Consider the following 22,908-nt stretch of genomic DNA (forward strand, 5'->3'; position numbering starts at 1 on the left):
CGCAATTCAGTATTAGGTATGGACTTGTATATTTTTTTTAAAAAATCAAAATTTCTTCACCTTGATCAAAAGTATACTAGTAGTGCCAAGTGCATTTGATACTAATGAAACTTACATTAGTTGAGAGTAACTTTTCTCATTGATTTCAGTAAGGCTTAAGTGAAACTGGCAGTCCAATCCTATGTATTTCTAATTTCCAAACCAGAAAAGTGTGTGTAAGGTTGCAGCCTAACTTTCTTTCATTTTGGAGCCATTTTCCTTTAGTTGGAGATATTCTACAAGTACTCAGTCTGCTCATTATTAATTATGTTCTGTAAATTGTATTCTAAAATGTTATAGAATTTGAAGAGGGTGAGGAAGAATTATATTGGGATCTATAAGAAGAAAGGATTCTTGTGACTTGTATAATTTAAACACTTTGCAGCAAAAATTGTAGAAGCTAAAGTGCTGATGACATCCATCTTCCCTTTATGTGTGACGTTCAATGAACAATGCAATCAAACCAGACAAATCTTGGAATCAAAAAGCTGCATCTGGGGGGAATAGAACTGGAAAGTGGTTATAATTCAGTCAGAAGATCAAGGGGGAGGAAGCAGTATTACTAAGAAAACCACCATTTGCTGGGTGACAAAATTGTTTATAGAAACTGTAAAATTTGTACAGCTTTGTGTGAAGTAGGATGAAATATCTACAGCTTTGTTCTTTATCCTCTGACCAGTCTCATCAAGTGGATGTTTGTCTATTATATGTAGGTCAAGGTTTCAAGCAGGATTTGGGTTATTAAAGCTTAAATTAGTCATGATGGGAGATGTGTTGCTAATTCTGTTACAGGAACTCTGGGGAAAAGTGACCATACCTGAGTTCTTGATTTTAAAGGAAGGAATGCTGAGAGTAGCCATACACGTACCCAGGACTTCAGGAAAGCCTATTTCAATGAACTCTGAACAATGAGATGTAAGGTTCCATGGCAAGCAACCCTAATGAGAAAAGGAGTCCAAGATGGGTGGGAGTTCCAAAAAAGGAAATTCTAAAGGCACAATTGCAAACAATTCCAAAAAGGAAAAAAGGAAAAGACAGCAGAAGAAGCCAATGGGGCTTCACAAAAAGCTTAGAGGATTGTACCTAAAGAGTCCTGGGTCCAGTGCTCTTCAACATTTTTATTAATGACTTGGATGAGGAGGTGCAGGGAATGCTTATAAAATGTGCAGATGATAAAAACTGAGAGGGATAGCTTAATACCCTGGAGTACAGAAACAAAATTCAAAATGATCTTGATAGGCTGGAGCTTTGGGCTGAAACAACAGAATGAAATTTAACAGGGATAAGTGCAAGGTTCTAAACCTAGGAAAAAGAAACCAAGTGTACAATTATAAGATGGGGGATACTTGGCTCAGCAATACTACATGCGAGAAGGATCTTGGAATTGTCGTTGATCACAAGCTGAAAATGAGCCAACAGTGTGATGTATAACAGAAATATAGTTTCCAAATCGTGTGAACCACCAGTTCCCCTCAATCTGGCACTGGTTAGGCCTCATCTTGAGTACTGCATCCAGACAAACTGGAACAGGTTCAGAGGAGGATGATCAGGGGACTGGAAACACAGCCCTATGAGGAAAGACTGGAACAGCTGGGCATATTTAGGCCTGAGAAGACTGAGGGGAGATATGATAGCATTCTTCGAGTGCTTGAAAGGTTGTCACAAAGGGCCAGGATCTCCTCGATCATCCCAGAGAGCAGGACACGGAATAATGGGCTCAAGTTACAGGAAGCCAGATTTTGACAGAACATCAGGAAAAACTTCCTTAACTGTTAGAGCAGTATGACATGGAACCAATTACCTAGGGAAGTGGTGGGCTCTCCAACACTGGAAGCATTCAAGAGGCAGCTGGACAACCACCTGTTGGGTATGCTTTAATTTGGATTCCTGCACTGAGCAGGTGGCTGGACTCAATGGCCTTATAGGCCCCTTCCAATTCTACTATTCTATGATTCTAAGATACCCACAGCAAAAGGCAACATTTGTGTGTACATGTGGTTGTTTGCTCTTCCTAAAAGGGACATAAGGTGGGATCTATCCTGATGGGTGTGAGTCAAAAAAATGTAAGAAGAGCCCTGCTGGATTATACCAAATGTCTGTTTGGTAGTCCAGGATCCTGTACCATACACTAACCCCAACAGAAGCCTACAAACGGAGCATGAAAACTACATTCCTCCCCCATAGTTTGCTCCCAGCAATTGGTGTTCAGAAACACACTGCCTCTGACATAGCTACTATTATTCATAGCTAATAATGGTTGATCAGTCTACTCTCCATGTAACTGTCTAATCTTTTTCCTAAAGTTATCAAAGCTCTATATCCACTTTGTCTATACCACAAGTAATTCTGCTTTCTACATCAACCATGTTTTTTCACCCCATATCCCCTGCCTTAGAATTCTTTTTTCTCTCTCTTCCAACTAACAAACCCCAATGTTTTAGTCATCTCTTCCAACCACTTGATCATGTTGGTTGCCCTTTTCTGCACCTTTTTCTAGAGTTGTAATATTGCTTTGCAATGGAATGCCCAGAACTGTAGAGTATTCCAAATTCAGTCAACTATAAGTCATTTGAAAGCATTACGATACTGACATTTTTATTTTCAAACTCTTTTCTAACAACATGGGATGTGCCTGTTTCACTACTGCTGCGCACAGTATTTACATTTTTATGGTGTTATTCACAACTACTCCAACATCTTTTACCTGGGGAGTAACAGCCAGCTGAGATGAGATCTCAACTGGGAAGGACTGTAGCTCAGTGGTAGAGAATCTGCTTTGCATGTGGAAGGTCCCTGGTTTAATCCCTGGCCTCTCCAGGTGGGGCTGGGAGGGAGTCTTGCCTGAAACCCCAGAAAGAGACTGCCAGCCAACCCAGACAATACTGAGCTACATGGACCAAGGGTCTGACCACTGCATTTTTGTGTGTGGTAAAACTCACTGGTGTGAAGTACTGGCATCTCTCTCTTGTTGCTTGCTTGTGGTAACCATTTTGTGCTGACACTCACAGCACTTTCATCGAGGTATGAGTACCGGCACCTCATTTTTTACAAACAAACAAAAAAGCAACACTGCATCTGACACATGTGTGCACAGTTTGAAAAGGCCTTCCTCAAATGCTTTCTGGAAATCGAAGTACAGGCATACCCCGTTTAACGTCACTTCACTTAACGTCGCCTCGCTATAACGTACATGCTCCATACGTCCCCATACCCCGCTTAACGTTTGCACGCTTCGCAATAACGTACACTTTATTGGCATGATGCCACTGCCATCTAGTGGTGATTGCATGCAGTACAAATGAAGACAATTGCTTCACTTGAAGTTTATTTTCACTTAAAGTATACTCTCCGGTCCCATTGTGAACGTTAAAGCGAGGTATGCCTGTATACGCATATGGTGGATCACCTTTACACATGTGTGCTGCAATTCTGTTATTTTAGTGTGATTGTATGGTTTTTGTGATGATGTAATTTAGACTTTCAAACCATTCAAAAAGGTTGTTGAGACAGGACTTCCCTGACCAAAAGCTATGGTGCTCTTTCTCAGCTTGCCTTTCTATAATAATGCCAGCTTTTATCATGTTTACCACTATGGGAAAGGTCGAAGACCTTCTGCTGTTGCAGTCAAGCATGTTTTACTTCCTCCACTATAGAAAATAGCTTGAAAACTTGTCAGATGTTTTTATTTTTATCCCGCACTTGTAAGACACACACACAGCCACTCTAGTCTCTTGCATGGTCCAAATGTCAGATCACTATGAGGTTGATTTGACAGATGCCAAAAACTGACCTAGACACTTGATATAATCAATCAGTCAGTCAGTCAGTCAGTCAGTCAGTCAGTCAGTCAGTCAGTCAGTCAGTCAGTCCATCCATCTCATTCTTAAAGCACTGTAGAACAGGCACTAGTGCCATTATATGAGCCTAGCAAAGTCTGTAACAAGTCACTGTGTGGTATAACATTTTAAGAGCAATGTTTTTCAAATGGCATTTCTGGATAACCTGTGGACCCTTGGAAGTGTATTGGACTAATGGCAAACAAGCCTTTCTCAAAGGCACCTTTGGATACCACTAAAATGTACATTTCCCTATAATGAACAGCCACAGGAGAGCCTGGGGTTTGTCCTTGAGTATAGTTCTTGTAAGACAAAACTGAGAACCATAAGTCCTGGCCAAAATGCTGGTTGAAGTGGCCAAATGCCCTGCCTAAGACATGCCCTAGAACATTCTTTGTTGTGCAAGGGCTCTGTGGTAAATGAGTCCTTGAGGTAAAAAGTTTAAAAGCCACTCTTATTGAGGAACTTTAGCCGCTAGTTATTCAGACACAATTGCAACTAGAGAAGGAAGAAAATTAAAAGAAGGAAAAGATGAGAGTATAAAATGAAAGATCAGCCAGCATTTAAACTGGTAATGACACTTCAGGCTGATCCCCACTTTATCAGTTGATTTTACCTTCATATTTCTTTTGAGCAGCAGGTATGTTTTCTTCATCCTCCGTACTGGAATCACTTGGTTCAGGTTCAGAACTCAAAAGCTGATCATGTTCAATAGCCTCAGCGATTTTCTCTTTGACCAATTTTCCATCTTCAAAAAATAGCACAACAATCACAAAACAGGGAGCAAAAGAGAGAAATTGGGGGAAATGCTAAACACATATTGGCTTACAGGTTACTCTACTAGTAAATAAGGATGCCAATTAAAATCCAGCAACTGTCACCCACATGGATGCATTAAATACATACAAAAAGCAATCAGCACCCCATCTTTAAGCAATTAAACTTGCATGCAGCAGAATTTCCACAATACAAAACAATAACAACACCACACAAGCCTCAAAAAGATACCACCACGTCATAAAGCGACCTTTGATCAGAAATATTTTTAATTTGCACACAACCAAAATAATTAGACAATAGAAAAGCTGTTATTCTACTGCAGATAAACCCAGGGCATTTTTGAATACGAAGCTTCCAAACAGAATTCTAGTGCTTCTATCAATTCTCTAAACAAGTTAAATAGCTTGCAAGCGTCATCTCATCTTGATGCATGGACAGATCTGAATGGAAATCCCCATGCATCAACACACATTTGATATTCCTAAATGCATGAAAAATGATGTCTCCTATTCTGCTATATTTTCACTGCATTCTTATTAGGCCCGTGACAGAGTTTAAAGTTGTGCTAATATTTTCATTGTAACCTCAGTGCTTATGTAATAAGTTTATTTACATTTCACTGGTTCTTAACACAATATGTATTATTAATATAGCACACCTATTAGCTTGCCAACCACTATTCCCAAAACAAAAACAGAAGATTTTTCTTCTTCTCTCCAAAATGCCATATATAAAAAAAGAAATCACCATTAAAAGTTGCAGACCTCTCTTGCATGTGTGTGTGTGTGTGTGTGTGTTTAAAGAGGCCTGACATGTTCTGTTTAGGTATACACACCTCATAAATGCAATCTGGAGCAGTGCCCTCCCAGCATTCCTTTGCCTACGAGTCACGTATATAAGGAGTTTAGATGGCTTGGTGTCCAACGATGTTTTTATTCTAGCTGTGCAATGTAGGTTAAACTAATCAGTCATTGCAATGAGGGACTCAATGCTGCAATACATTCAAATACTGACACCGATCCAGCTCTAGTCATGGTGCATGAAACCAGTGACAGTGGGGTCAAGATAAGTGTTAAGAGGTAGATGCAAATGCTCATCCAGATAGATATCCACACCCACAACAGCTATATACAGAGAAGTCTGCTTCTGTGGATGGCTCTCACTTGCTGGATTTGAGCAACTTGCTAGGAAATAAGACTCATTGATAACTTTTTTTATTTTACTTTGTTTCCCCCTAGATCTATCATGATGGACCCTATCAACCAAACTCATATTAGACTGCAAAACTACTTTTTTTAAAAAAAAAAAAAGGATAATTTCAGTGGCTGGCCAAGATTTCAGTGCCTCTAACTAGAGCAGTAGAGTCTGAAGACATCCTCTGTTAAATGCTATGTTAATTCAAATCCAGAACTATCAAACAACTGTTTAATTACCCTGTTCAGAAATCTGAGCTAAACAGAAATGATGATACCAAGCTAAACAGAAATGATGAAATCTGTGGCAGGCTATTAACTCAACCCACATGATTACTCCATGCTTCCATTTTGTATTAGAGCACTTAATCCTATGTGTGTACTTGTTAAGCAGTTAATAAATTCATTCTTCAACAGTACTTAAATATTCATCTCATCTAACAGTCTAATTGGGAAGTTGCTCACATTGAGAATCTGGCATATGGATGAAGGAAAAGATTTCAAAAAACTAAAATATCTATAAATAGTTCAGCATAATCATCCAGAACTGTATTTTTTTTCCAATTTTCCTCCATGTTACATATACAACAAAATACAAGGCAATGAAAAGCAATCCAGCACAAAGATGTTTGCAGACCATTCCAATGTTTATAACAATCTGCACATGCCAAACTAGTCAATCTAACAACACAAAGAAATAAGTAACAAACCATCAACATCTATTGAAATGAAGCAATAACACTGTATATTTCACTGCCAGAAGAATACATACAAAAATACAAATCAAACCTATTAGTATGACTTGTGGCTCTTTTTCATGTCTACATCACGGAGGATAGCACACTGATTAATACTAACTGATTCACAACTAGGATGATTTCACCATGATCTAGGTTTTAAAAATTAATGCAAACCTTAATTTTTTTTATTTCCCTCCAAGGGACATGATCCAGGAAATACTAATCACTTGTAGGCATTTTATGAACCGCAGAAACAAAATATATCTAGTTTTAGAGGAGGAGATGTAGCTCAGTGGTAGAGCATATGCTTTGTGTACTAAAGGCCCCAGATTTAATTCTTGTCATATCCAGTTACAAAGATCAGACAGCAGGTGATATGAAAGACCTCTGCTTAAAAGCATCTTTGGAGAATCATTGCTAGTCAGAGTAGACAATACTAGGTAAGATGGACAACTAGTTTGACCAGCATAAGGCAGATTCCTGTTTTCCTAGCTTCATTTTGGTAAGTTTAAAGCTATGAGATTTGTCTCACAATGATAAAATGTGGAAACAAAAACTTCATCTAATGTCATACTATTCATCACTCCAAATGATAAAAACACACAAAGATTTGGTTTAGGAATCATTATGTCTCGGAGTCTATGACAAGTGTACGCTGATTAACTTGGTTTGATACAATTGTTTTTCAGAATTCCCTGTGCTCATAATAGTCTCTCCAACTCTGTTTTTAGAGGTGATGGCTATCAAATCTGGGCATATTGCTCGATCTAAGATCCATTTCACTTGGTTGTCCCTGTTTCTGTCTAGGACAGTAATAAATCCAGCTGTCAAAAAATGCCCCACAAATGGTAGCGCTGGAGACATGAGAAAGGGTCACCAGAGCCTTACATTTAAATTGCTTACACTGGAATTACAGTACTTTTACACAGTAAGATAGCATTGCCATTTTGGAACATGACACTGCCAGCAATTTGGCACACATAGTAAAGCAGAACAACAACAAAAAACCACACCATTCTAACATATAATATTGTGTTTCACATGCCAGCATCAAAATGCAGGTTGGGAAATGCAGCATTCACACAAGAACAAGCAAATCAACACACTTGTTATGCAATGGATTCATCAGAGTTCTGACTGCAGACCATACTTACCACCTTCATAAGGTCCCCTGCTTCTGGGCTGCGCTCCTAGACGGCTGCTTTCAAAACGCCCTAACATATCCTCCTCCCTGTCGTCCCTCACATTCATGTCTACCAAGTCTAAAAGTTCACCTTCCTCACTGACTGGACTCGCGCCCCGAAGGTTCGTCTTGTTTTTGTGAAAGGTGCCCGGCACATTTCTGTTTGCTTTGTTGACCACTTCGCCCATGTTTTCCTCTTCCTCCACATCAGTTTCTTGACCTTCCTCTCTTTCGGTCTTTGTGCTTTCACTTTCGTACTCTGAATGTATGTCACTGTTGTCTTGTTCACTGCCATGCTTTCTTGCCTCACGGTCAGAGTCGTTTTCAGTGCTGTATGGTGTGCTGCTGGGGGAGAGGGAACGTGCACACTTCTGGTCTATAAACAGTAAAACACAATATCATTTTAATGGAGTGCAAAGTGTTGCTAGGGGAACCTAAGAGCCCTTCTGGTTAATGCTCAAGCACCATTTTTTACATGTATGTAAAAGCATCTTTTCTTAAAAAGATTTCTGGGTGGTTGGGTAGCTAACAGCATCCTGCCTAGACACCTGGCCTGAAAGCTGGCCCATCAGTCTGAGCAACTTATTACAATGAATGCCTTGCCTAGCACTACTTGGTGCTGATTATGTCCCTATCTTTGGCTCCTCAAACTGGCTTGTTCCAGCCTTAATCTTGCCTGTTTAGTCTATGGCCTTGTGTCTGCAACTAAGAACTGAGGGCAGGCCCCTGCTGAGACCTGACACTTATATAGCCTTTTCTGATAATACCACCCAATCAGAGACAAGCTCAAGCAAGGATTCGGACTAAGGACCGCTCAAGATCACTTTGAAAAATGCTGCAGCTTCCCTAATTTCATTTACCATAAATCTTTGACAAAGGGCATTCATTAGCAAATACCGAACATTTCACCTGAACAACAGAATCCAATGGAATGGATTATAGACAAAACGAAAATCAATACTGTTACATATTGTATTCTTCTGACTTCTATTAAATGCAGCTCTGATTTCTGAGCTCCTTTCATGTCTTGCTTGCTTCTGATGATAATTAGTTGTAATTTCTGCTAATATATTTTGTGCTGTTCTGAATATTCTGCAGGCCTGGTGATTTTTTTGTGAAAGGAAAAATTAAGTAAAACATGTTTTCTTGAACAAAAATTCAAGGCTTCATTTATCCCTTCATTGCACTTCTGTAGTGCATAGCATTTTACAACCTATGTTATAAGAAAAAATGAAACTGTGAGGAGGTCATTATAATCCCTGTTTCCAGATGGGCAGCAAGGCTAAAGAACATATAGTCAATCAATGTGTATAGTCAATCAATAAACTACCAAGAGCTAGAATTCAATAAAACTAGTCCAAATTCAGCACTCTAACAAACGGACAGCATCAGCTAAAACATTTTGTAAATATTAACATGCTCCTCAATGTGAAATACTGAATTTATGTATTATTGGGGGTGAGTAGTGGTGGAGACTGGAACATCACTCATATGATGATTTAAGAAGATATATTTAACTACCAAGCAGAGAAAGGCCCAGAGGCCTAGCTCCTCCAACAAGCCTATCTCCATCAACTAGGACTTCCAAGGTGGGCTTTCATATCCATCCACTTGGTCAAGCAATAATGTGAGAGCAGAAACATTTAGGGCTGGTGCAGACAAAACCACCACATGAAAATCATTCAGAAATTGTTCCCCGTGGCAGCCAAGTGGCAAACATGAAGAAATTTGCTGCATAGTTCAGGGAGCTTTGTTTAATGCTATCACAGCCCTAAAAAAAGAAAAGAGGTTTTCACATGGCATGTGGAAAATCCCTCAATCCTTGAGGTACGGTGATGTACCTGATGTCTTGCTACTTGTAGACAGCTGCCTTAAATAATAATTTTAGTATTTATTTATTTATTTACATATTATTCCATTTATATCCCACCGTTCCTCCCAGTAGGAGCCCAGGGTGGCAAACAAAAACACTAAACTCTTTAAAAAGTCATAAAAACAGACTTTAAAATACATTAAAATGAAACATGTTTAAAAACATTTTTTAAAAGCTTTAAAAAATCTTTAAAAATTAAGAACAAACGAAGGAAGGAAGGAAGGAAGGAAGGAAGGAAGGAAGGAAAGAAAGAAGAGAGAGAGAGAGAGAGAGAGAGAGAGAGAGAGAGAGAGGAGAGAGAAAGTTTAAAACATATTAAAAAGCAATTTCAACACAGACACAGACTGGGATAAGATCTCTACATAAAAAACTTGTTGAAAGAGGAAGGTCTTCAGCAGGAGCCAAAAAGATAACAGAGATGGTGCCTGCCTAATATTTAAGAGGAGGGAATTCCAAAGGGTAGGTGTCACTACCCTAAAGGTCCATTTCCTATGTTGTGCGGAATGGACCTCCTGAGAAGATGGCATCTGCAGGAGGCCCTCACCTGCAGAGAGTAGCAATCTGCTGGTATATAAGGGATAAGATGGTATTTCAGGTATCCTGGTCCAAAGCTGTATAGGGCTTTGTACACCAAAACTAGAACCTTGAACTTAGCCCGGTAGCTAATAGGTAGCCAGTGCAATTCTTTCAGAAGCGAGGTGACATGTTGGCGATACCCTGCCCCAGTGAGCAGTCTGGCTGCCACATTTTGCATCAGCAGCAGCTTCCAGAACAACCTCAAGGGTAGCGCTACATACAGCACATTACAGTAATCCAGCTTGGAGGTTACCAGAGCATGGACAACAGTGGTCAGGCTATCCTGGTCCAAAAGCGGCTGCAGCTGGCTTACCAGCCAAAGCTGGCAAACAGCACTGAGGTTACCTGGGCCTCTAGCAACAAAGATGAATTAAGGCATACCCCCAGACTATGGCTCTGCTCTTTCAGAGGGAGTACGACCCCATCCAAAGTAGGCAACTGTCCATCTGAACTCGGGAACCACCAACCCACAGCTCCTCCATCTTGCTAGGATTCAGACTCAGTTTATTGGCCTGCACTTACCCATGGCTTGCATGGCCTCTCCCGATTCAGATGTTACAGAGAAACAGAGCTGGGTATCGTCAGCGTACTCCTGGCACCTCACCCCAAATCTCCTGATGACCACTCCCAAGGGCATCATACAAATGTTAAAAGGCATCCATGCCTTTTTGTTATTTTGCACAGTGCAGAACAGCTGTGAGTTAATCCAAATCACTACATCAGAAAATTACAACAAAATAAAAGCCATGCTGGACAGTGGGAAGTAATAAGATTTTATTATCTATGGCAGCTTGTCATTGGTCCCAGCTAATAGTATTACTATGTGAAAGGAGTCCTTGAATGCCTTCTTTTGAGATGGACAGATTGGTAGAAATGCTTTAAATAATTTAATTTATTCATAAATATACCTTCAGTTTCAATATCTCTTTTAATGTTCTTAAGAAACAGTGAAAGAAGACAGACTGTCTCATGGTTCCTCTCCCTTCTCTCGAGGGAGGTTCTCATCTGAAGGGGGACAATGTGTACAACCTACCCACAAATGAGATGCATAATTCTGCCCATCCATCTAGAACATGCCCTATCATATCTGGGAGGACCTATTTCTCCCTATACACAAGATATGGATGTGGTGGAAGAGAGAGCTTGAGTGATTCATGCTTTCTCTGCCATTGCTTCTGAGAAATGTGCCAAGCCACCTTAAGCTGCATTAGATTTGAATCTCCAAGTGAAGTGTATAAAAGGTCATGAGACCTTTGAGCAATACAGGTCATTAAAATATTATCAGTTTTTTTGAAAATATAAACATCTAGTACAGAAATAGCTGTTTGCCTCACCAAAACAGCTTCCACTGCTTTCCAGCTAATGAGTCATTCTGATTTATTCACACGATTATGGTCTCCTAGGATTTGAAAACCATACATTGAGTCTCTCTGACCTGTTCTCTGTCTATGCCACAAAAATTTTGCATGGAAAAATAAGGATTACAGTTTCTCATATATCTAGAGACACTATTAAATCCTCCACATTTGGAGAAATTAGGCCTTCAGTTAGAACTGCACAATCTGTTGAAAGCCAAAGCTGTCAAGTAAGTGCACAGATCTGACCAGACTATCATTTCATTATTATTTATAGAGGATTTTATCAGCATTTGAATTTTAGTTTTCAGTAAAAACAGAGTAAAAGAAATTTGTACATTGTAGTCCCTCAAAATCCCCTGTAACTATATACCCCAACCTGAAAACACAAGCGGTTTTCCACACATTTCGTTTTCCAGTTTGTGAATACTTTTTTAGGCTAAAATTCACAACAATTTGGGAACACTCTGATGCTTCCTTGGGTATGCACGTTCAATGACACTTTCCCTGGAGTCATCCAAAATGATCAAATGATGCATTGACACTAGAGAAAAAGACACCTCTCCCCCAGTGGAGGCTGGTGGCTTCAATGTCAGCAGTGCAGTGACTCCGCTCTGGATTTAGTCTGAACTTTCAAGGAGCTGTCCAAGTTTCTTTGTGTCACTCTTGGGCATGTTGGGAAAATAAAATCAAAGACCCAGCTTCCTGGTGCTGCTTGGGGTGCCCTGCCAGATTTGTTCTAAAGGAAGGACTACAACAGGCATTAGTGAGTGGGCACTGGTGGCTGACCAAGGATGACAGGTGCTGACTCTGGCTCAAAAGATGCACACATGCTCCCTCCTTTCCTTAGTCTATGATACTATATTCACTAATAGGCAAAAAAACCTTGCAGTTTAAGAACGTACCTATAACCCACAGATATTTCTATCAAACTTTAAAAAGCAGGGAAATTGGGCAGCTATAGTGAATGCACCGGGGGAGCAGGAGACCTGACCTATTCTCTGAGATATTGTACTGCCCTACAAATTTGTCAAAATGCAAACACAATTTGGGTTGGTCTTTCACAGTCCAGTCCACTTCCTGTGTAACTTGGAAGAATTTGGTAATGGGCCTCTGAGCATATGGTGAGTGGTGGCAACACCTGCCATCTCCAAAGATGGAGAATTACATTTTTGTATGTTTGCTGGTGTTCTTACTTTGCTTCTTTTCTGTGTTAATATTGTTTCTAAAGAGAATCTAACCTAGAAAATTATATTTCTCTCATTATTCATCCTAGAAATCTGTGTCAAATTTATTTTTACTAATTTCAAAGCCTTTTTATTGGTCAATGTCATATGATGGCGAAGACAACCTTTTGTATTTCAAACTGGAGCTTATGCACTATTTCTGTTTGAATCTGAAACTGCACTGTGATGTAAAATCAGACTGAATACAACATGTTGTTACTTAAGCAATGACTCTAGCTGTTGGAAAAATCAAACATGGCATGCCCAAGATGCATGTTTTCAGCCTGCTATGCTTAAACTACTCCACTTAAGGAAAGGTGAGCATGGTCAATTAAAAACATAGAGCACACCTAGAACTTTGCTAGAATATATTTCACCTCCCACTGTTTTACCTTTTGCAAACTGAGACACTCCTCATGTCCATTGGAAACTATTATGCAGAACAGTCAGTGTCATTATTCCACAAAAGTTTTGGGAGCTTTTTTTTTTTTAGTTTTGCAAAGTGTTATTGTACTTCACATATTCACAGAAACAGAAACAAAAGAAAATGATTTATTATAGGAACCTTGACTAAAATTGCAAAGTAAATCAAGCATATTTAAAATGACTGTCTGAACTATATCAACTGTCTTAATAATGTTGCTTCCTCCCTGCTAAAATAAGATCAGCACAGCACATCTCTTGTTTCTGTCATTTGGGCTGATTGCAGGTGTTGCCACCACTCACCATATGCTCAGAGGCACACGTCACCAAATTCTTCCAAGCTACACAGGAAGTGGATTGGACTGTGAAAAACCAACCCAACTTGTGTTTCCATTTTTACAAATTTGTAGGGCAGTCCAATATCTCAGAGAGGAGATCAAGTCTCTTGATCCCCTGGTGCATTCACTATTGCTGCCCAATTTCCCTGCTTTTTAAAGTTTGATAAAAATATCTGTTGGTACGTTCTTAAACCGCAAGGGTTTTTTTGCCTATTTGTGAATTTCTTTGCTTTTTAATCTGGAAGGTAAGAAATGGGTTCCTGTGCAAGTTTGTTGAAAATGGATTGATCATTTGCATGCTTATTGAGTTCAGTAGGATTTTTTGTTGTTGTTATGTGCCTTCAAGTCAATTACGAATTATGGTGACCCTATGAATCAGCAACCTCCAAGAGCATCTGTCATGAATCACCCTGTTCAGAACTTGTAAATTCAGGTCTGTGGCTTCCTTTATGGAATCAATCCATCTCTTGTTTGGCCTTCCTCTTTTTCTACTCCCTGCTGTTTTTCCCAGCATTATTCACTTTTCTAGTGAATCCTGTCTTCTCATTAGGTGTCCAAAGTATGATAACCTCAGTTCCATCATTTTAGCTTCTAGTGACAGTTCTGGTTTAATTTGTTCTAACACCCAATTATTTGTCTTTTTCGCAGTCCATGGTATGTGCAAAGCTCTCCTCCCGCACCACATTTCAAATGAGTTGATTTTTCTCTTATCAGCTTTTTTCACTGTCCAACTTTCACATCCATACATAGAGATCGGAAATACCATGTTCTGAATGATCCTGACTTTGGTGTTCAGTGACACATCATTGCATTTGAGGACCTTTTCTGGTTCTCTCACAGCTGCCCTCCCCAGTCCTAGCCTTGTTCTGATTTCTTGACTATTGTCTCCATTTTGGTTAATGACTGTGCCGAGGTATTGATAATCATTGACAAGTTCAATGTCCTCATTGTCAACTGTAAAGTTACATAAATCTTCTGTTGTCATTACTTTAGTCTTATTGACATCCAGCTGTAGTCCTGCTTTTGTGCATTCCTCTTTAACTTTCATCAGCATTCATTTCAAATCATTACTGGTTTCTGCTAAGAGTATGGTATCATCTGCATATCTTAAATTATTGATGTTTTGCCCTCCAATTTTCACACCTCCTTCATCTTGGTCCAATCCCGCTGTCCGTATGATATGTTCTGCGTACAGATTAAACAAATAGGGTGATAAAATACACCCCTGTCTCACACCCTTTCCGATGGGGAACCAGTTGGTTTCTCCATATTCTGTCCTTACAGTAGCCTCTTGTCCAGAGTATAGGTTTGCGCATCAGGACAATCAGATGCTGTGGCAGCCCCATTTATTTTAAAGCATTCCATAGTTTTTTCAAGATGTACACAGTCAAAGGCTTTGCTGTAGTCTATAAAGCACAGGGTGATTTTCTTCTGAAATTCCTTGCTCTGTTCCATTATCCAACGTATGTTTGCGATATGATCTCTGGTACCTCTTCCCTTTCTAAATCCAGCTTGGACGTCTGGCATTTCTCGCTCCATATATGGTAAGAGCCTTTGTTGTAGAATCTTGAGCATTACTTTACGTGCATGGGATATTAAGGCAATAGTTCGATAATTACTGCATTCTCTGGGATTCCCTTTCTTTGAAATTGGGATATATATTGAATGCTTCCAGTCTGTGGGCCATTGTTTAGTTTTCCGTATTTCTTGACAAATTTTTATCAAATTTTGGACAGATTCAGTCTCAGTAGCTTGTAGCAACTCTATTGGTATTCCGTCTATTCCTGTTGATTTGTTTCTTCCAAGAATTTTAAGAGCAGCTTTCACCTCACATTCTAAAATTTCTGGTTCTTCATCATACGGTTCCTCCGTGAATGAATCTGTCATCCTTAATAATAATAATAATAATAAAACTTTATTTTTACCCCGCCCTTTTCCAATAGGACTCAGAGCGGCTTACAACTAAAAACAACATCATTAAAACATACAGAGTATATTATTAAAAAAGAATTAAACTATAAGGGAACATTAAAAACTATAAGATAAAAGTTAAAACAGCAAACAATTTAAAATAATAAAATTATATAATATGATCACCAAGCCTATAAGACATTAATCCTGGTCGTTCTCTGTCCCAAATGCCCGCTGAAATAAAACAGTCTTTACTTGTCGCCGAAAAGACGGCAAGGAGGGAGCTGATCGTACCTCACTCGGGAGGGAGTTCCACAACCTTGGGGCGACCACCGAAAAGGCCCTATCTCGTGTCCACGTCAAATGTGCTTGCGAAGGTGTAGGGAACACAAGAAGGGCCTCACCTAAAGATCTCAAATCCCGGGCAGGTTCATGTAGGGAGATATGATCTGTCAAATAGTCTGGACCTGAGCCGTATAGGGCTTTGTAGGTCAAAACCAGCACTTTGAATTGTGACCGGAAACAAATTGGCAGCCAGTGGAGCTGTTGTAACAGGGGAGTTGTATGGTCCCTGTAACCAGCCCCAGTTAGTACTCTGGCTGCAGCTCTTTGTACCAATTTAAGTTTCCGAACAGTCTTCAAAGGCAGCCCCACGTAGAGCGCGTTACAATAGTCTAAACGGGATGTAACCAAGGCATGGTCAGATCAGGCAGGTCCAGGAACGGGCGCAGCTGGCGCACCAGTTTTAATTGGGCAAATGCGCTCCTGGATACTGCAGCAATCTGGGCCTCCAAATTCAAAGCTGAGTCCAGGAGTACACCCAAACTGCGAACCTGAGACTTCAGGGGGAGTGCGACCCCATCCAGTACCGGTTGAACCCCTATTCCCTGATCCGGCCTCCGACTGACCAGGAGTACCTCTGTTTTGTCAGGATTTAATCTCAACTTGTTTACCCTCATCCAGTCCATCACTGATGCCAGGCACTGGTTTAGGGTCTGTACGGCTTCCTTGGCTTCAGGTGGAAAAGAGAAATAGAGTTGAGTGTCATCAGCATACTGATGGCACCGAACACCAAAACCCCGGACAACCTCTCCCAGCGGTTTCATGTAGATGTTAAATAACATGGGGGACAAAACAGAACCCTGAGGGACCCCATAGGTCAATGGCCAAGGGGTCAAGCAGGAGTCCCCCAGTACCACCTTCTGGGTTCGATCCTCCAGGAAGGACTGGAGCCACTGTAAAACAGTGCCCCCAAGTCCCATCTCAGCAAGGTGGCCCAGAAGGATACCATGATCGATGGTATCGAAAGCCGCTGAAAGGTCTAGTAGAACCAGCAGAGACACACTCCCCCCGTCCAGTTCTCTGCGTAGGTCATCCACCAAGGCGACCAAAGCCGTCTCTGTCCCATAGCCAGGTCTGAAACCAGATTGAAATGGATCTAGATAATCCGTATCATCCAGGAATCTCTGGAGTTGGGTGACCACCACACGTTCTATTATCTTGCTTAAAAATGGAATATTGGTAGTTGCTGGTAGTTGCCCAATAAAGAGGGATCAAGGGAGGGCTTTTTCAGCAGTGGTCTTATAACTGCCTCCTTTAAGCATGATGGAATTCTGCCTTGTTGTAGAGAGGCATTAACTATTCCCCTGATCCAATCGACCAGTCCCCCTCTGGTACTTCTAATGAGCCAGGAAGGGCAAGGGTCCAATACACACGTAGTGGCACGTGCTGCTCCAAGGATCTTGTCCACATCCTCGGGTAGAACAAGTTGAAAAGAATCCATTTTAATTGGACAAACAGGCGCCGAAGTTACATCCTCAGAGACTGTGTCAATTTTAGCGTCCAAATCACAGCGAATCTGAGCGACTTTGTCTGCAAAGTGCCATGCAAATTCTTGACAGCGGACTGCTGAGTGGTCAGAATTACCTTCACGGGGGCTAGTAGTTAAAAGCCCCCTAACCACTCGAAACAGTTCCACTGGACGGCTCTCAGCAGATGCAATGGAGGCCGAGAAGAAAGATTTCTTCTTAGCCTGTACTGCCTCGGAGTAGGCCTTCAAGTAGGTTCTAGCCCGAGATCGGTCAGATTCGCTCCGAGTTTTCCACCAACGTCGCTCTAGTCCCCGTCTGACACGTTTCATCACCACCAGCTCCTTGGAGAACCATGGAGCCGGTTTGGCTCCACTCCGAAAGAGGGGACGCTCGGGAGCGATCGTGTCCACCGCCCTGTTCATTTCTCTATTCCAAAGATCAATCAGGGCTTCGACAGGACCGCCTGCCAAGGCAACAGGGAAATCTCCAAGAGCCATCAGGAAGACATCCGGATCCATCAGCCTCTTGGGATGGACCATTCTAATCGGTCCCCCACCCCTGCAGAGTCTCTGAGTCCCAGTGAGTCTAAACCCAACCAGGTAGTGATCTGTCCATGACAACGGAACCATCCTTGCATCTCTTTTATAGAGTTCTTCAGTGTATTGCTTCCATCTTCCTTTTATTTCATCTCGGTCAGTCAGTGTGTTCCCCTGTTGATTATTCAACATCCCTTCTCTTGGTTTAAATTTCCCTTTCATTTCTCTAATCTTTTGGAATAGGGCTCTTGTTCTTCCCATTTTGTTGTCCTTTTCTATTTCTATGCAATAACTATTGTAATAGTTTTCTTTGTCCCTACGTACTAGTCATTGTATAGTTACATTTAGGGTTCTGACCGTGTTTCTATCTCCTTTTGCTTTTGCTTTCCTTCTCTCTTTAAGAGTTTCTTCAGTCATCCATTGAGGTCTTTCTCTCTTTTTAACAAGAGGTATTGTCTTTTTGCATTCTTCCCTGATAATGTCCCTGACTTCAGTCCGTAGTTCTTCTGGTTCTCTGACAGCTAAGTTTAAAGCCTCAAACCTGTTCCTTATTTGATCTTTATATTCTTTGGGGATGTTATTTAAATTGTATTTTGGCATTATGAATGCGTTGTTGTTGTTCTTTAGCTTTGCTCTGATTTTCGATACGATCAGTTCATGATCTGTACTGCAGTCTGCTCCTGGTCTTGTTTTTGCAGAAAGTATGGAACTTCTGTATCTTCTGTTTCCAATTATATAATCAATTTGATTCCTATATTGACCATCTGATGATGTCCATGGGTACAGTCATCTTTTTGGTTGCTCAAAAAATGTGTTGGCAAGAAACAAATCATTGGCTTCACAGAATTCGATAAGTCTTTCTCCTGCTTACTCCTTAGGATTTACTCCTGTGCAATCATGCTTAGGAAAGGTGAAACTGACCACAGGGGAAGGGGAGGGGGGAGGGGGATGGCAGCAGGCAGGAGGAGGAAATGAGGAGGGAGATGAGGAAGGCAGGCTGATCATTTACATGTTTATTGAGTTCAGTGTGATTTACTCCTGTGCGATCATGCTTAGGATAGGTAAAACTGACCAGGGAGGAGGGGGCCTGGAGTGTGCAGGGGAGGAGGAAGAAGGAAGAGGAGAGGAGAGGAAGAAGGGAGGAGGAAGGGAGAGGAAAGGGGAAGGAGGGGGAAGGCAGGTTCGATCATTTGTATGCTTATTAAGTTCAATGGGATTTACTCCTATGCAATCATGGCTAGGATAGTTAAAACTGACCATGAGGGAGGAGGAGGGAGAAAGGACAGGGAAAGAGGAAGGGGGGGAGGGGAGAGGGGAGGAGAAGAAGGCAGAGGGGGAAGGAGGGGATTGGAAGAGATGAAGGAAGGAGGAGGGAAGGGAAGGTTTGATCATTTGCATGCTTATTGAGTTCAATGGGATTTACTCCTGTGCAATCATGCCTCAAAATGAAATGGGCTGCCTTCAAGTCGATTCCAACTTATGGCGACCCTACAAATAGGGTTTTCATGGTAAGTGGTTTTCAGAGGGGGTATACCATTGCCTTCCTCTGAGGCTGAGAGGCAATGACTGGCCCAAGGTCACCCAGTCAGCTTCATGGCTCTGTGGGGAATTGAACCCTGGTCTCCCAGGTCATAGTCCAGCACCTTAACCACTACACCACACTGGCTCTCAGTCATAGTCCTGGGATAGGTAAAACACCATGGGGGAGGGGGAAGGAGGGGATTGGAAGGGGATGGAGGAGGGGAAGGGAGGGGTGAAGGATGGGGGAGGGAAGGGGCAAGAAGGAAGGGATAGGAGGACGGAGGAGGGGAGGACAGGTTTGATCATTTGCATGCTTTTTGAGTTCAGTGGGATTTACTCCTGTACAATGATACTTAGGATAGGTGAAACTGACATGGGAGAGGGGTGCGGGAGAGAAGGAGGGCAGGAGGGGGAGGGGGAAGGAGATTGGATGGGTGGGCACTGGGCAAGCCCCTTTCCTTTCCAAAAGGAAAACATTGTGAACAGTTTCATTGTTTTTCAGGGTTTTCTCCACCTTTTTATTCTACATCAGGCGCATGTAGACTCCCACCTAAATTTAAACCAAAGCTGTCCCTGGCCACATCCACACCAGGCCTTTAATTCACTTTGGACAGTCATGGCTTCTCTCAAAGAATCCTGGGAAGTATAATTAGTGAAAGGTGCTGAGAGTTGCTAGGAGAGGCCCTGTTCCCCTCACAGAGCTTCAATCAGAGTGGCTGACTGTTAAAGCACTCTGGCCACCGGAGCTCTCTCAGGGGAATAGGAGTCTCCTCTCAGCACCCTTCACAAACTATGCTTCCCAGGATTCTTTGGGGGAAGCCATGACTGTCTAAAGTTAAATAAAGGTCGGGTGTGGGTGTGGCCCCGATTAGGCACGCCAAACAGCTGTGAGTCTGGCTTTTAGAACACTGACAGTTGGTTCTTACTGAGCATGCCCGACATCATCATTGAGTTCAATGTTAAATTTCTTAAATTAATTAAAAATCAACCAGGCATTTTTAAAAAAATTAAACTGAAGAAGATGAAGGTCAGAGTATGGGGCAAGGTCAATAATAAGATTACAGGTACTTTGAACATGGCTGATTTTTAATAATGTCAACAGATTATGAGAACTCTGAGAAAAAAGTCCAAAAGGGCTCTGGGTTTTTTCTCTCTTTTTATACTTTGAACTCTCGATTCTCTCTGACTGTTTTGTGTATCACCATGAAAATTGAGAGGGTTGTTAAGCAAGTGTTTCTGAGTTCAGGACTGTAAGTTTTGTAAGGTTTTGTTTTAAAATGTGCCTATGGGAAGCATCAGAATGGCATGGGGGTATTTTCAATTTAACATTGCAGAATGCAAAAAATCCATGCTGACTATAGTATACAGCCACTCTCATGGCTATATAATTTAAGGAAAAAAGTAGGGGAAAATCAATAAAATACTTTTTTAAAAAACACTGCACACAACCTTTTATTCTAGTCATCCTCATATTAAGAAAATGGGAAATGCCTCTTCTAGCCATCTTAAGGCATCAAGAAAACTGCTACTTTCATGTCTCTTAAGGCACCACTATGTGGTATCTGAGCTTCCTTATATCTTGATTGGCTGGAAGCTGCAGGCAATAAAGCCCAGATAAGGGGGGAAAGAGAGAAATATGCTCCTAGTTAATGTTTTAAGAATGTGTCCCTAATTTCCACTGTTTTTCCTAGAGACTAAAGCAAGTAGGGATATCTACTTAGAACTGATTGTCCAAAACACATCCTCCAGCATGGAATAACACACTGGAGACTAAAGCTTGTTTTGTTTCTTGCTGAAAAAACTGGCCCAAGAAATAAAAGAATCCAAAAGATTCTAATCAGCAACAACTGGGCTATGTTACACAAATCAAGTCAACAGATATATCAAACAGTCTAAGTTAATGGCTCAAGATTGTTGCACTCTCTTCTTCCTCCCCCCTCTTCTTTTTCTTCATATACAGAGTGGGATATGGGGTGGGTGACATGGAATTACTCTGTTAGCACTTTGGAACTGTGAGCAGAATTTCACAGATACTCTTCAGTGGTGCAGAACTAGCACAGTGGACATTCATTCTCTTTGCTATTTATGAACAACTGTAAAAGCCTGCTATATCACTCTCAGCAACTGCTGCGTAAACTGGCCACAAACCAGTGGTCTCTCGTAGTTTCAAAGGGTCAGAAGAGGGACAGCAAATATGCAACATGGGACTCAGAGACAAAAAATAAATATATCATCATCAGCCTAACAAGACACACGTTTCTAAACTATGCCACTTCAGAATCCACATGGGGGCTAGAATGTTTATATGCTCCTCAGCAGGAGGGAAAATCCCATTACATACAATCATGAGTGTTAGGGAGAAAGCTAAAGTCTAAAGTAGGAGTAGGGAACCTCTGGCCTGTGAGCTAAACCTAGTCTGCCAGGCCATTTGGCAGAAGCCACACCCACCTGCCCCATACCTGACATAATACATGACATCAGGTGTGAGCCGGATATGGGTGGGCCTTCAAATGAACAACTGGGAGCTTAAAGTCGGCTCTCAATTGTTCATTTGCCAGAACAAAGGGTGCTCTCAACTGCCCATCAGCTGATGAGCAGTAGAAGCGCCCCTTGTTCAAGGAGAGGGAAGTGGCTGGTTTCCTTTCAATGGAAACCACTTCTCCCTCCCAGCACTGCTCTTTGGAGCTGCCCTGCATAGCTCCTTTTCACCTCTGACATCAGGAGTCCAAAGGAGAGGGGGGGGAGATTCACAAAGGGCTTTGTGATCCTCCCTATGCTACTCCTTCGACACTGAAGATGCAAAGGAGAAATGTGGGGAGCATGGGAAAGCCCTTTCCCATGCTCCCCCTTTCAACCTCCAATGTCAGGATTTTGACAGGTGGGAGGGGCAACCTACTTGTTGACCATGATAGTATGATATGACCATAATAGTATGATGCAATGGACAGGTGGGTTGCCCCATCCACATGTCAGAGTTTGTCCGAAGCCAAAACATTTCCCCACCACTGATCTAAAGGCCAAACCAGACAATGCCAACTGCATGATTACAATTAAAAGTGTTTAGTTTGTAAATGTTAAACTGCAGCTGTGGTGGGTGCTGATCAGGACTGAGACCATGACTCATGGGAAGGGAAGATTTAACTCTTCCTCCCCACTCCACGGGTCTGATAAAAATCCCCCTCTCTACAGCTGCTACTTGCCCTCCAGAGAGAAGATTGCATTGGCACCGCTTATGATTTGTTCTCACCCCATCACAACCAGTTGTTGAGGCTTTGTAGATTGTGGAATATATGGGTGCAACCACAGGAGGGAATTCCTCGGAAGCAGAGGAGGGAAGGAAATGCCTGTTATTAATTTGGCTTGTAGGCCTAACTTAGGCTACCCTAAGTGCAGCCCCCAACCTCCAGTTCTCAACCCAGAACCTCCAGCTCCTTTCCTACAATACTGATTTCAAGAATTAAGTCTCTCACTCCCCAGGTGTGTTCTAATGACCACTGTTAATTATTTACATAACAGCAACACTGTAAAACAGAATCCCCAAAAAGTTGCAGGGGGAACCCCAAGCAT

The 22,908-nt window shown here is 41.6% G+C and overlaps 1 protein-coding gene across 1 annotated transcript in view; it reads right to left on the reverse strand.

The window, feature by feature from the left end:
- ERICH3 (glutamate rich 3) overlaps window positions 1-22,908 on the reverse strand; it is an 89,431-nt gene that overhangs the window by 3,895 nt on the left and 62,628 nt on the right. The window contains exons 12-13 of the mRNA XM_061630643.1: window positions 7,743-8,147; window positions 4,492-4,623 (exon numbers count right to left, since the gene is read on the reverse strand). Of these exons, the coding sequence (XP_061486627.1) occupies window positions 4,492-4,623; window positions 7,743-8,147 (537 nt within the window). The remainder of the gene's footprint in view (window positions 1-4,491; window positions 4,624-7,742; window positions 8,148-22,908) is intronic.

The sequence above is a fragment of the Rhineura floridana genome, chromosome 6 (genome assembly GCF_030035675.1).
Source record: "Rhineura floridana isolate rRhiFlo1 chromosome 6, rRhiFlo1.hap2, whole genome shotgun sequence".
NCBI classification, from domain to species: Eukaryota; Metazoa; Chordata; class Lepidosauria; order Squamata; family Rhineuridae; genus Rhineura; species Rhineura floridana.